This window comes from Chironomus tepperi, unplaced genomic scaffold (assembly GCF_022539635.2).
Source record: "Chironomus tepperi strain 1889 unplaced genomic scaffold, CSIRO-AGI_Ctep_v1 contig_429, whole genome shotgun sequence".
Taxonomy (NCBI): Eukaryota; Metazoa; Arthropoda; class Insecta; order Diptera; family Chironomidae; genus Chironomus; species Chironomus tepperi.
In genome coordinates, this window is record NW_027226551.1 from 254,085 (window position 1) to 267,365 (window position 13,281).

General features: G+C 32.8%; 1 protein-coding gene across 1 annotated transcript; it reads left to right on the top strand.

Annotated features, from left to right (window-relative positions):
• The first annotated feature begins 5,914 nt into the window (after nt 1-5,914).
• On the top strand, nt 5,915-10,111 carry phtm (cytochrome P450 enzyme phantom). The gene is made up of 6 exons (XM_070649643.1): nt 5,915-6,144; nt 6,404-6,732; nt 6,802-7,147; nt 8,259-8,769; nt 9,553-9,692; nt 9,842-10,111. Coding segments are annotated over exons 1-6 (1,500 nt in total). The 5' UTR covers nt 5,915-6,142; the 3' UTR covers nt 10,014-10,111.
• Nucleotides 10,112-13,281: the final 3,170 nt, after the last annotated feature.

Here is a 13,281-nt window from a genome sequence, read left to right on the forward strand (position 1 = left end):
CTTATTTTTACAGCACAAATCTTAAAGATTATATCCTAATGAACTTCAGATTCTTAAATAAGACTTGATTTCTATACAGGAAACTGCTAAACCCACAAAAAAATTCCATTGATGTCATTAATTCATTTCGGGCGAAATAAGACGAAAGAACATGATAAATGAAAAATGTTGCAGACTGAATTTTCAATGCCTTTCTTCCTCTTCCTCAATTTTATTTCTCTCTGTGCGTTGATTTCGGTGATGGAAATTTATTGAAGTTATTCGATTTGCATATTTTCGTGAGAAAAGAGATCATCCGTGAGTTTTCCATCATCTGCATGAGGTACAAGGACGATGAAGAAGGTGGAAATGGGCAACAACAAAAAAAAGATGAAAAGTTTGGCTTGTATTGTGATGCTTCTTTAAAAAATCACGGCCTTATTTCCTCATACCATGCCATTATTTCAGTAACCGAGCTAGATTAAATGTACAAAAAAAAGAAAATCAACAGCACAAATATCATCAGCGACGGAAGTAGAAGGTGAAAAAAGTGAAAAGAACGGTATTAGCAACAACATATAATCTCCAATGGCATCATTGCTTTTCATTATAATTTTATATCCGGTCACATTTTCGTCATAAATAACTTAATTTATGTGCCTTCATTTCCAGGTGATAAAAAAAAGTAACGAATTTAATCAACTAAACAACTTTACGTGCTTCACTACAATGCTTCTATGATGCTTGTTTAGGATAAAATTAGGATTTACAATTTTCATTCTTACCGAAATGCTTCATTTGATCCGCTCTCATAAATTCATACTGATCCTTTTCTATATAGTTCCTCTATACTGTCTTGTTTTTTTTTTGTGTCTTGGAACTGTCTTAAATAGAATTTGTCTTTCTCATAATTTCATTTGTAGATTCTTAAGACATTTCTATTTACACGAGGAAGCATCATGAGAACTAAACAATGGATGAAAATGTGTAAGAATTATGTTGGAAAAATTACTTCGGTTTTAATGTCTTTAAGCAGCAATTCTGTTTGTGGTGAAAACAGTGACTCGGTGAAGTAGTGGCTTCGGTAGTGGCTCATGGTTTGAAGAATTGACTTGGGTAATTTTGACACCATATATCCTTTTTCGAATCATGTGCTTTTGAAACGAGACTCACAGCTTCCCCTACTAGACTGAAAGAAGTTTTGTCAAGAAAGGAGTGGGTTCGGATCCCAATATAAGCTGTTGACCTTGGTTTAAGGACGGTTGCTTAATGATGATTAGTTCCTATTGATCCACTGTGAATCATAGGGTGTTGTAATAAAGCGGTTGAACAGGTTTTTGTTCCTGGTCAGAACGGCAAATTCTGATAGTTTCTTGTGTTGGTGCTTTGGCTTCCTTCTCTACGGTTGTACGTCCTTCCTTCTATTAACATTTCTTTTGTCTTTTACGTTCTAAAAACAATGCCTGTCTCGCAATGTCTGTTTCACGCTTCTTTAAATTGTGACCGATCCATCCCGAGTTAGAGAGTTTTTTAGCTTCATCCGACGAGATAGTCGTGAAGAAGGCCATTTACGGATGCAATGCTACATGATGATTGGGAATTGAGGGATCCGATTTCTGGTGGGATTTGAACTCAGATCCTCCCAAAAGAGCGATACAGATATCTGGTCTGTTGCCTTACCTCTAGGCTATAGAAGGGTTACACTTGCACTGGCAGGTCTGCCAATATATGGCTCGACACCCCATCCAACTCATACACAACAGCAAGCAATAGACTCAAGAACTAAAGCGTAATTAACTATTTATCGATTTAGCTTAAATTAAATTTCAAAAAATGTTCCTCAACATCTCTTATAATTCCATTTTAATTGATGAAAAATACAAGGAAGTGAAACAATCTTGTGTCAATTTTACCTTACATTCTTTAAAATTGCCGTCTGTTATCAATTAAGACAAGTAAAAACCTTTCGAACGAAAGTTAATTGAAAAACTTTTTCCATCTGTTCCTTGGAAAAAAATAAGAACTTTTAAAAGCAGAAACTAATGAAAATCTTTATTAATTCTTTCCGATAAATGAACGGAACTTAGAAAAAATTAATTGATATGCTTAAAATTTCAACAATTTTTAAATTTTTAATTCCTTTTCATTTTGATATTTTTAAAGGGTATCGATAATTTCTGTAAAAATTGGAACTTAAACCTTCAATTTTGACGGAATCATTTCTTGAATGTTGTTTTACATTTAGTAGAGCTGTAAATACCTTCTGTAAAATTCATATTAGAAACTTTATGGTAAACAAATATCTGAATCGTGTTGAGCTATCAAGAAAAGGGAAACTGCTTTTTATTCTGAAATTTCTTGGATTTTTATGAAAAAGCGTAAAATTCAATTAAAACAATTTTAAAGGAAGGATTGTAAAGTTTAGTATCAGTTTTGATAAAAGAGCGCAGTTGAATGTAATAAGAAATTAACACGAACAGCACAATACTAGGGCAATCACTATGTCGGTGTATTAACGGTAAGACGTGAAGTTGTCTTATCGGTACCTAAAGACTAATTAACGAGCAACACATAAACCTATAAACTCTAGATGTGATATTTAAGCTCCAGTAAGACTTCTTTACTGCTCCCATTCCTGCCTTTAAAAATTAAATTAGAAATCACGATATAAGAAGCTTTGTTCCTTGATAATTCAGTTAGTAACGTAAGGGTCCCACAACTTTCCGTTGAATTCGCACTTCTGAGTTCCACAATCCTACCTTAAGCTTCCAATGCAACGAAAGTTGGAAGTGAACAACGTAAGATGGTGCAACGGATCATAAATGATTTAGATTAATTGACTAGAAAGATAGGCGATCCAAATTAGATTTACTGAATGGATCCATGGATCATATACACAAATTCAAATACCGGAGTTACGGAAAACCGAAGATTGTTGTAACTGCTTATGCTTCATATTGTAGTACCTGAGTGGCATTTGTAAAAATAGGTCGAAATGCGCCGTCACATTGTCGTCAGGCAGTCATGGAATAATAAAATTGGAAAATCATTCATCATAAAGCCCATAAAGTTATAAAACATTGTAGCACCAAATGTTACAAAGTAATTACAAAAATCAGTTGCGTGCTTTTAGTTGCAACAATCAGTAACTGACTGACATTATATAACCAATTTATGCATGCTTCATCGGAAAGCAAACAAAAATGTAAAATAATATAATAAAATACGAATAAAAAGTGAAAAGAATCTTCCTTGGGTATCGGAAAATATGTATAGGAAAGGAAGAATTTAATTACTAATTGAGGGATGAATATTTTCTCGTAGTATAAAAAAATTAATTAAAAAGAATTTTAAAACTTTCATATTAAGCATATTTAAGGTATTTTCGGAACGGAAGGAATAAACTTTGCTCACGTGCTGATTCTCATTCCATGCTGTACACATACAATGGAAAGTAGTACCAATACAATTTGCATAATTAAATGGATTGTTCTCATCTGATGTCTCATAATTATTCTGTCAGTAATTGGAAACCAATTGATGATGATTATACAGATTAAAATTATTTGCATCACTTTTGTCTTGCTTAACAGATATTCAATATTCAATCGATGAACTTTCGTGCTGTAGTAATTTTGATAATTCACAGATTAAAGTAATAAGTTTGAGTTATTATGGAATCACTTACACTATTGTATGTATCCATATTAGGAAGAACTTCATGCAATGTAAATCACAACATGCGTATCCGTTGTAATCGAATTGATTGCTTTACAGCTTTATGGAAATAAGTTACTTAACAATGTAAAAGATGTTTACTGTTTGACAATTGAAAACAGACCAAACTTTAATGGAATTTATCACTGATCATTCGAAGTGTAATTAAATGATTTAAATTAACAGTTACAACTGAATTTCCTTGTATCATCTAAATCCGCTTAATTTATTCTAAAATTGCAAAAATGTTTGACAAAATTTTTAACCGAGTTAATCAGCTCTTTGAAAAATATTGTTGTAGATCAAATTACATTTAAATTTTTAAAAGCCGTTATGAGTCAAAATATTTTCTATAAGATCTTTGCATTTAAATCTTTAAAATCAAGTTGACTTCTTTAAATCACTTTAATATGTCACAAATGTTAATTAATATGTTTCTAAAAATAAATCGAAATTAATTTTTGGTTGAAAGTTTTGGTTAAAATTAACGGCTGAAAAAATTTCAAACCAACTAAGTTGAAGAAGAATTGTTGTTTGATTTTCAAAATGAAACCATTTTTTGGAATATCCCATATTCAATATTCAATCGATGAACTTTCGTGCTGTAGTAATTTTGATAATTCACAGATTAAAGTAATAAGTTTGAGTTATTATGGAATCACTAACACGTTTGTAATAATTATATTAGGAAAACTTTAATGTAAATCACAAATGCTGCATTTGAATTAATCGAATTGATTGCTTTACAGCTTTATGGAAATAAGTTACTTAACAATGTAAAAGATGTTTACTGTTTGACAATTGAAAACAGACCAAATATTACAAAGAAGGGGCTTACAACTATGAAAATATAGTAAACTAATGAAAGGGCTTACAACTATGAAACTTATTATTATTGCAAATAAAATTTAAAAATCAAAAGATCGTTGATTTATTCGCGACAAAACAGAACAAAAATAACTCATTCATAATGCTATTTTAATCATTCCAAGCATCTCCACCAACAAAGTCATGATGCTTGAGTTTCATGACACGAAATTCTTCTTAGTTTGCATTCTGATTAAATTCTTGTTGCTTTAGGGATAAAATTTTTACTAGCATCATCATTTTCATTCATCTCAGCACACCATCATCGATTGAATCTCTACTTTTTTTTGTCTAGTCATTCCATGATGTTGATGACATTCCTCTCATTTCATGTTTTTTTCATTATTTCGCCTTAATATTCACCCTCAATATTTTCAATCTTACGATAGATTTCACAAATTTAATCGTTCAATGCCATGGATGTGATGATTTTTGAGTTTTGTCAGCATCAATATTATTTATTGCTAGTTGTACAATGGAATTTATGTTGAATTCGGACGTCAAGTGTGAGAATTATTTGACTTTTTATTTAAAACTATGATTGAATTTGAATCAGGAGAGCATACAGGGGGTCAACCCTCCTAGTTGGTTATAATTCTTCAGTTTACAAGCTTACTGTTGCTGTCTTTGCACATTTTTGAGTTCAGAGACGGGAATAATCTTCCTAGTGTGAGACTACCAGGCTGAGTTGTTTCACTTTCTTTGTACGTGTTGATTTCGAAAATGGTCGGTTGTAAACCTTACCATCCTTCAGACTGTGAGCTTAAAACTCTTTAGACAAAGTGCTTTGGATAGGCTTTTAATTTATCCTGTAATGTACTTATCCAGGATCCAGGTTACTTCCCAACCTACAAAACGAGATCCAGGTCACTTCCAGATCGAAAAACAAGATCCAGTAAGATCCAGGTTATTTCTAGACCTAAAATTCAAGATCCAGATCACTTTTAGACCTAAAAAAATCCAGTAAATTCCAGCAAAGAAACAATTCAAGCAATTAATTTTCAAATATTAAGAATATTTTGAAATAACGGTTTTCTGAAATTCAAACTTTTTAACGGATTTGAAAATTTCAAAACTTTCCCGCAAAAGTTTGTTTACATTTTGTACAGAAATATAAAATTCATTAATTATCGAGATTGTTGTAAGATATTTAAAATACTTTGCGGCCCATCACTCATCCCTGACTACACTCCTGATATTAAAATCAAAGAGAAAATAATTATAATATTGATCCGGTTAGGACCAGCTGGTCATGAAAAAAATATTAACTGACTTAATTTTTTCAAAAACATTCCAATGTTAAGAACGATCAGCAGAACAAAAAGAAGAACGAAAAAGAGTAAAAGAGAATATCAAATGAGAATTGTCATTAAAATTTCAAATGAATAACTCAAGCTTTATAAATAATTGAAATTTAAGTGCGAGAACGAAAAAAATAAAAACATAAATTTGTTTAATCACAATCAGTGCTTCATTGACCGGCAATGAGAACAGATTAAAGCTCGGTAGCTTCTAAATTTAAGTGATAAAATCGAATTTTAAGAATATTTTAGAAAATACAGGATATTGCGTATCTAAAATGTAAGTAAATAAATGTATTCAGATAGAGATTAATACGGTCCAAGCTAAATGTGTCATCAGAACTTAATTACCATAAAATAAAAGTGTTTCAGCAAAATGTAATTCACTGTTTACATTACTTGCGAAAACAAAAAATGACAATATTTACATAATTCTCGAGAAGTTGTGTGCAAACGGTCAGCTGTTTGTTATAAAAGGATCAGATTACATTCAAAAAGCAACTGTTTAAATCACAATTATACGTTATTATATCCCACAGGTCGTTACTCTTCATCATTACAGTCTTGTTAGCTTTCTACTTTACATATTACCTTTTTAAAATAAAAAGGGAACATAAAAACTACCCTCCTGGTCCATGGGGAAATTACATTCCATTCATTGGTTATTTGCCATTTTTGAATCCAGCAAAGCCACATGAAACGTTACTTGAATTGTCGAAAAAATACGGCAATATATTTTGCCTCCAGATGGGTTCCATTTTCACCGTTATACTTGCTGATGCTGCTCTTATTCGAGAGGCATTTAGACGTGATGAATTCAGTGGAAGGGCGCCACTTTACGTAACTCACGGAATATTCAATGGATATGGTAGAGCTTTAAAATATAAAATAGAATAAAAAAAAAGGTTAATCATGTGCAAATTTTATGTGTATTCAGGCTTAATATGTACAGAAGGAGAATTTTGGAAGGATCAACGAAGTCTCGTTCACAAATGGTTGCGTGACATGGGCATGATAAAGTTTGGTACAAAACGGGAGCACATGCAAAATCGCATTATGGAGGGAATCGATTTATGTATACAGGAGATACAAAAGCTTCAATCGCAAAAAATAAATCCTATTAATATTTTAATGGACACTGTTGGAAACATTGTTAATGATTTTGTTTTCGGCATGAAATATGAATGGAACTCCGATACATGGAAGTACCTAAAACACCTACAAGAGGAAGGTGTGAAACTTGTTGGAATTCATGCTTCTGCGAATTTTTTGCCAATTTTACGGTGAGTTGCTCTATTTTGTTATTTTAATTGACTGACATACAGCTTGATAAAGTTTTGGTTATTAAATAAATTCGATTCACAGCTTAAAATTTAAAAAACTCTCATTTCAAGGTTTAATGGATTAAAATTCAATGTTTTTGCTTAGCTGTCGAAATTTAAAACTTTACTTTCGTAGCGTGTCACTCAAATGATATTTGATATACGTACATTGTAAAATATGAGGTTTATGACACCTTTTGCCCGAGTGACTCAAATGAGGAAGGCTTTGTCATGGAGATTTTAATGCTTTTAAGACATTTGGGTGCACATGGAGGTGACTTCCATTTGGTGGTAATTAGAGAGCTTTACCGACACCTTAATTGCTTGTTAGGGAAAAGTTTAGCGGTGCTTTAATCACTCCGTGGCAAACAGGAACAGGACACAATGTTCGCTAAGACACCGCTTCGTCGCCATATTAATTGTAATACTCGTACTTGCCACGACTTCGGAATAAAATTCAATATCAAGAGTCAGACACTATAATGTTCAGTACTTTACTTGCTGTACTTCTGAATATAAATCATATAAATTCAAAAAGTGCAGTAAGTTCAGTACCTTACTTTTGAAGTGTTTAACCCGTATTCATTTGTATGGCAAGAAATGCAGAATCAGGCATAATCCGGCAAATGTAGCTTCATGTGAATATCCGATGTGACAAGAATTGTGTCATTGCTGTGTACATGTGGTTCTTTTCGTAATGCACAGGTATGCCATATCAACAATATAAAAACCACCAGTACAGAATAGCTAGCTTCTTTTTCGACGGTCTAAGCCCAGCTCACGTTCACTTGAAAAGATGAACAATCCTAAACTTTGCAAATTTTGCATCTTCACAAAGAAGCCTTCTTCATTTATGTCACTCGGGTCACAAAATCTTGATACAAAATCTTGATACAAAATCAATTTAAATTGCTTCATCATTCTTCCTATTTCTAAAAGCTTTACGTTACTTATAAACAATCTTCTACTTCCTTTCATATTTCTCTTCAATTCCATTTACAATATTTATTTTTTTCTTAAAATATTCTCTCCTTCCTCCAACCCCAAAACATGTCTTCACAATAATTTCTAGATTCTTGCCGAGTAACCGACGTAACATGGAATTCATTTTAACTGGAAAAGCAGCAACACATAAACTTTACGATGCCATAGTAGATAATTGCGAGAGAGCATTGGACACTTCTACTGAATATCGCGATTGCATTCTGAAGAGATTTTTATTAGAGAAACGTGACCGAGAACAAAGTCATGATGAATTAGCAAAGAACTGTTCGCGTGAACAACTGAATCATCTACTTGCTGACATGTTTGGAGCATCATTGGACACAACTTTATGCACACTACGATGGTACCTATTACTTATTGCAATTCATCATGAATGTCAAGAAAAAATTTATGAAGAAATGAAAAATTATGGAATACGAGAACGTTACTTAATGGATGATATTGAGAGCTTACCATATTTGAAGGCATCAATTGCTGAATCAATGAGATTAAAAACCGTAGTACCGTGTGGTATTCCACATGGCAATACGCATCAACATACCACTCTTGATGGTTACTTTATACCGAAAAATAGTATGGTAAGTAACATGATACAGGCATACATACATTCTGAAATTATTTAAATTAATCATTCTCATACTAACGTGATATCTGAGAATAATTTAAAGTCAGATTTCGGAAGTGAAATGTGATTGGATTTAAATTCTGTCAATTCCGAACATAACATGGCAAAGAGACCGCTTTTAGGTACCGTAGAGATATTTCTGTACTATTAAAGGATGCCCTTTGTATGTTAGGGGTAGGGACAAAGAGTTATGGATTAACAAGCTTAGGGTAGGAGGTGTAGCCTGGGGAACCTTTGGGAGTAAGGGTTCATTCATCGAGAATTGGAACATTTGATTTTTAAATTGGAACTTAGAGAAATATCCATTGAAACATGATTGTGGATGGACTTGATCTAGTGTTTCCCGAAGTCTCAGTTCCAATGGAATTTCGAGACCAAGACATAGACCAGTGTAGTTTGAACTTTATTGTGCCATAAGACATCTTGATGGAAAGCCACAGTCGATATCGCCCACGAAATTTGGCACACGACATACTAGTGAGTCGCTAGATATAGTTTGTACAACACTGGACCGAGACTACAAGGAGGTCTTCGAAGTCTCGGTCTAGAAAAGATCTCGAGTCTTGGTCTCAAGAGCCCTTTACTTGATCCATTAATTCAATTTCTTTGAGATTGTGTATCTACCCCTGATTTAGGGTGTCAATTGGCACTAAGTATGAGATATGCACTTAATATGAGAAATGCGCTCTATTCACAAAATTTTAATACAAATTTTTAATTTTATTTTTGGGTATAGATTTTACCACTACAATATGCCATTCACATGAATGAAAATTTATGGCCACAACCACAAACCTTCAATCCAAATCGATTTATTGATGAAGATGGCAAGTTTTTTACATCTCCAAATTTCATTCCATTTCAAACAGGCAAAAGGTGAGAAAAGAAGAAGCAATAGCACACAGAGAGAAAAAAAAAAAGGCAAAATCATTGGCAACTTGTTATCTTCACACACATATATAATCAAATTCTATTTTCCTTTATCTCAATCTACATCTACATTCTTCTTTATCTTTTATATATAGGATGTGTCTCGGTGAGGAATTGGCAAAAATGTTCTTAAATCTATTTGCTGCAAATATTCTATTGAATTTTAACATTAAATTGGGACAGGATAAGGATGAGCTTGATTTATCGGGCATTTGTGGACTGGCCTTAAGTCCACCTGAATATTGCCTGATTTTTGAAAAACGTTGAATATTTTTTGTATGTATTGTAAGCTTTAAAATGCACAATTAAATTTATTTTTTTAATTCCTATAAATATCCGAGTTATTAATACAATTTCAAATTATGTTAAATAAGCCTCAAGTTCCATACGCAAAATTAGTGGCTCAAATAATATGTCATATGATAATGTGTTGATTTATTATTCTAGAACATTATTGTATCTGAATGGAAATAGAATTGTGGAAAATTGCATTATTATGCAGAAGCGTGCATCTATTAATTTTGGTTTGATTTGTTGCTATAAACTTTAATGTGGAGATTATATTAGTGGACTTCCCCAATAATTATAGTTTGCTATTGTATTAAATTTTTAAAGGTTTTAAATTGACATTCTGGATGTTAAAGCTACAAGATTTATAATTGACTAGGGAATCAATGTAATGCTTAAAACAGTTATTACTATCCTTCCCTCTCTTACCCTACTTTAATACTACCCGATTGGACAATAATACGTTATAATTAGTAAAGTTATTACTATCCTTCCCTCTCTTACCCTACTTTAATACTACCCGATTGATGGTAAGTTCTAACGTATTGTTGTCCACTCAGGCTAACAAAAACATGAGTCAAAGCATGGACTCCGTAACAAACTTGAACAACACCTTTCTTCACTTAAAAATTACATAATTTACGAAGTTCCCCTATTTAATATTCCATTCACTGCCCATTACACACTTCTGAGCAATACAATTGAGATAATCCACTACCATCAAGAGTGGACAACTTAGTCTAGTTACTAACAAGACCAGTGGTGGGCAACCTTTTTTGTTGTGGCACAACCAGATTGTAAGCCTTTACCGAAATGGCACGCGGAATAAGATTCAGGACATTTCGAAAGGCCGTAGCACACAGATAACCCACTACTGAACAAGACCTAAGGTCGACTAATGAAATACTTTACGGAACGATCCGAAAAAAGTGTCGTTAGTCTACTGTTGATCTAGTTCAGTGGTTGGCAACCTGTGTGCCGCGGTGCACTAAAGTGCTGCTTAAATTATTTTGAATTATTGTGCTGTTTTTATTTCGTAACTTTCCTCCAAGGTGTGCCGTGAAGCAAAAATTTTGGACAGCACTGGTCAAGTTAAAGACTAGATATTATGACAAGTTGTCCATTCGATCACATTGCCACCAACCGTCACATTGCCACCAACGCATTTAAACCTTTTCATGAAGCCTTACTGTAAATTGTTCCTTGTACAAATTGATGAATACTTATGACTTAATTGTCCCACTCAAATCAATTGATACAATTTCAAAATTGAATAACAATCCACAACTCAACATGATAAAGCCAAAAAAAGAACATAAATACTTTTCAGTAATATGTCATGTTAATTAGTTGCTATCAATATGCAGTAATTTTCCGGATAAAAGTTTCAATTACACTAATCGACTTACAAAAAATTAATGGATAAAATTAATTCAATTTTAATGTGATTTACATAGCCACACTAAAAAAAAGCTAGTTACTAATTAAAATGCTGTAATCGATGAGGCAAATTAATAAAATGTACCAAAAAAAAGCATATTACGACCAATTGCTATCACGTTTGAAATTACTTGATGTGGAATAATAATCAATTTATTTGCATAAACTTTTTTTGTGTGAATTTCATGAATTAATCATGACAAATTGTGGTTATTAATGTAGATTTTGGACTTTTGGTTTGTAAATTTTGTGGTCTATTAGATTCGGAATAATAGCATTGAATTTATTATTATTTTAATGTTTATGTCCATTTATCATTATGCAAGCTAAGCGCATTAGAAGATCAGAGTTTGCAGGAATTTGGGAGTCCGGACTCCAAAAGTCCAAAAAGGCGCCTTCACTATAGAGTCACCTCCGAAAGTCCAAACTCCATTGGAGTCCATCTTCACATTAGAGTCTTGTGAACTTTGTAGAAGACTTACTTACACACTTCCTTGGCTATGAAGCATGTTGGCCCATTGTCGCACGGAGAAAACGTGCGACGTTCGAAATTTCTTTCAATTCGGAATGTTAAGGACTTTAGCGTCCTTTTCTGCACATCCAGTCCAGGAATTCTTTGGTCTTGCTTTGATGTTCTCTTGGTCTTCTCAGTATACTTACTTCCTTGCAAAGTTAAATGGAGAACGAAGGCTCATTGCCGCATTTAATGTTCGTCGGAAGCTGGATCTGTCTTTAGATAACTTCGGCCAGTTTCTAATTCTCAGCACTTTTGCATCATTGCTCATACAGTAATTCAGTGAGCTCTTTTGTCTACCTCGATATCTATTTCCATCCAGAAGCTTCTTACTGTACCCAACCTTTAAATTCCGTATTCATATATTCAAAAATGAACTTAAACACTTCAACTTAAACAAACTTTATCGTCATTGTAAACATGATTGACCCAAAACAAAGTATTAAGAAGCAATGGAGGATAGAAGAAAAAATGTCAATCGATCAAAAAAGCATATGACAAAGGAAAAAGGAGATTACAATAAAAGAATAAAAAAAAAAGTTTTTTATATTCATTCGAGCTCCCCTCAGAAGTGAGAAAGATATTACCAAGTATCGTGCGAAAAGTTTCATCTGATGACGGAAAGTTAAACAAGTAAATAAAGTCAATGATTGTTAATGTGACAAAAATGGATTTTTAATGCGATCAATTCAATATCGAATATTGTTCAATAATAATATTTATGAGTATCAGGAAATATTGTCAATATCCATCAATACGAATGCTTGGACCAGTTTTGGAGATAGACATTACTGAGATATGAACTCAAAAAAGAACTTCTAAGAGAACTCAAATTTAATTCTATTTACACATCATGACCTTGACGACTTTGAGATAAGCATTTGTGATTAATCAGACCTTCCTGGCAACACTCATGATCTTCCGAGGTTGAAAATATTCTTAGTAAATTAAGGATCTAAAAAATCTTTAATTATACTCTCGAATTTTAAGTCAGTTGATATAAATAATTCAAATACTCAAATTTATCAAGAATTTGTACAGTTTTTGCCTGTCACAGGCACCTGTTTTGCATCTCTGCTTGACGTTGACTCAAATTTTATAAGGAGTCTTTTCGGCTCTAGTTGACTATTCCATGCAAAATTCATATCGGCTTGAGTTTTAGTCTTGGCTGTATAGCAGAAAGCAAAAAACTTTTCCAACATCTTATTCCGAAACAGCAATCGAACCCACGTCGTATGATTTACAGTCGTATGATTTACAACTAGTAAAGTAAGTAAGTAAGTATGCTCTTAC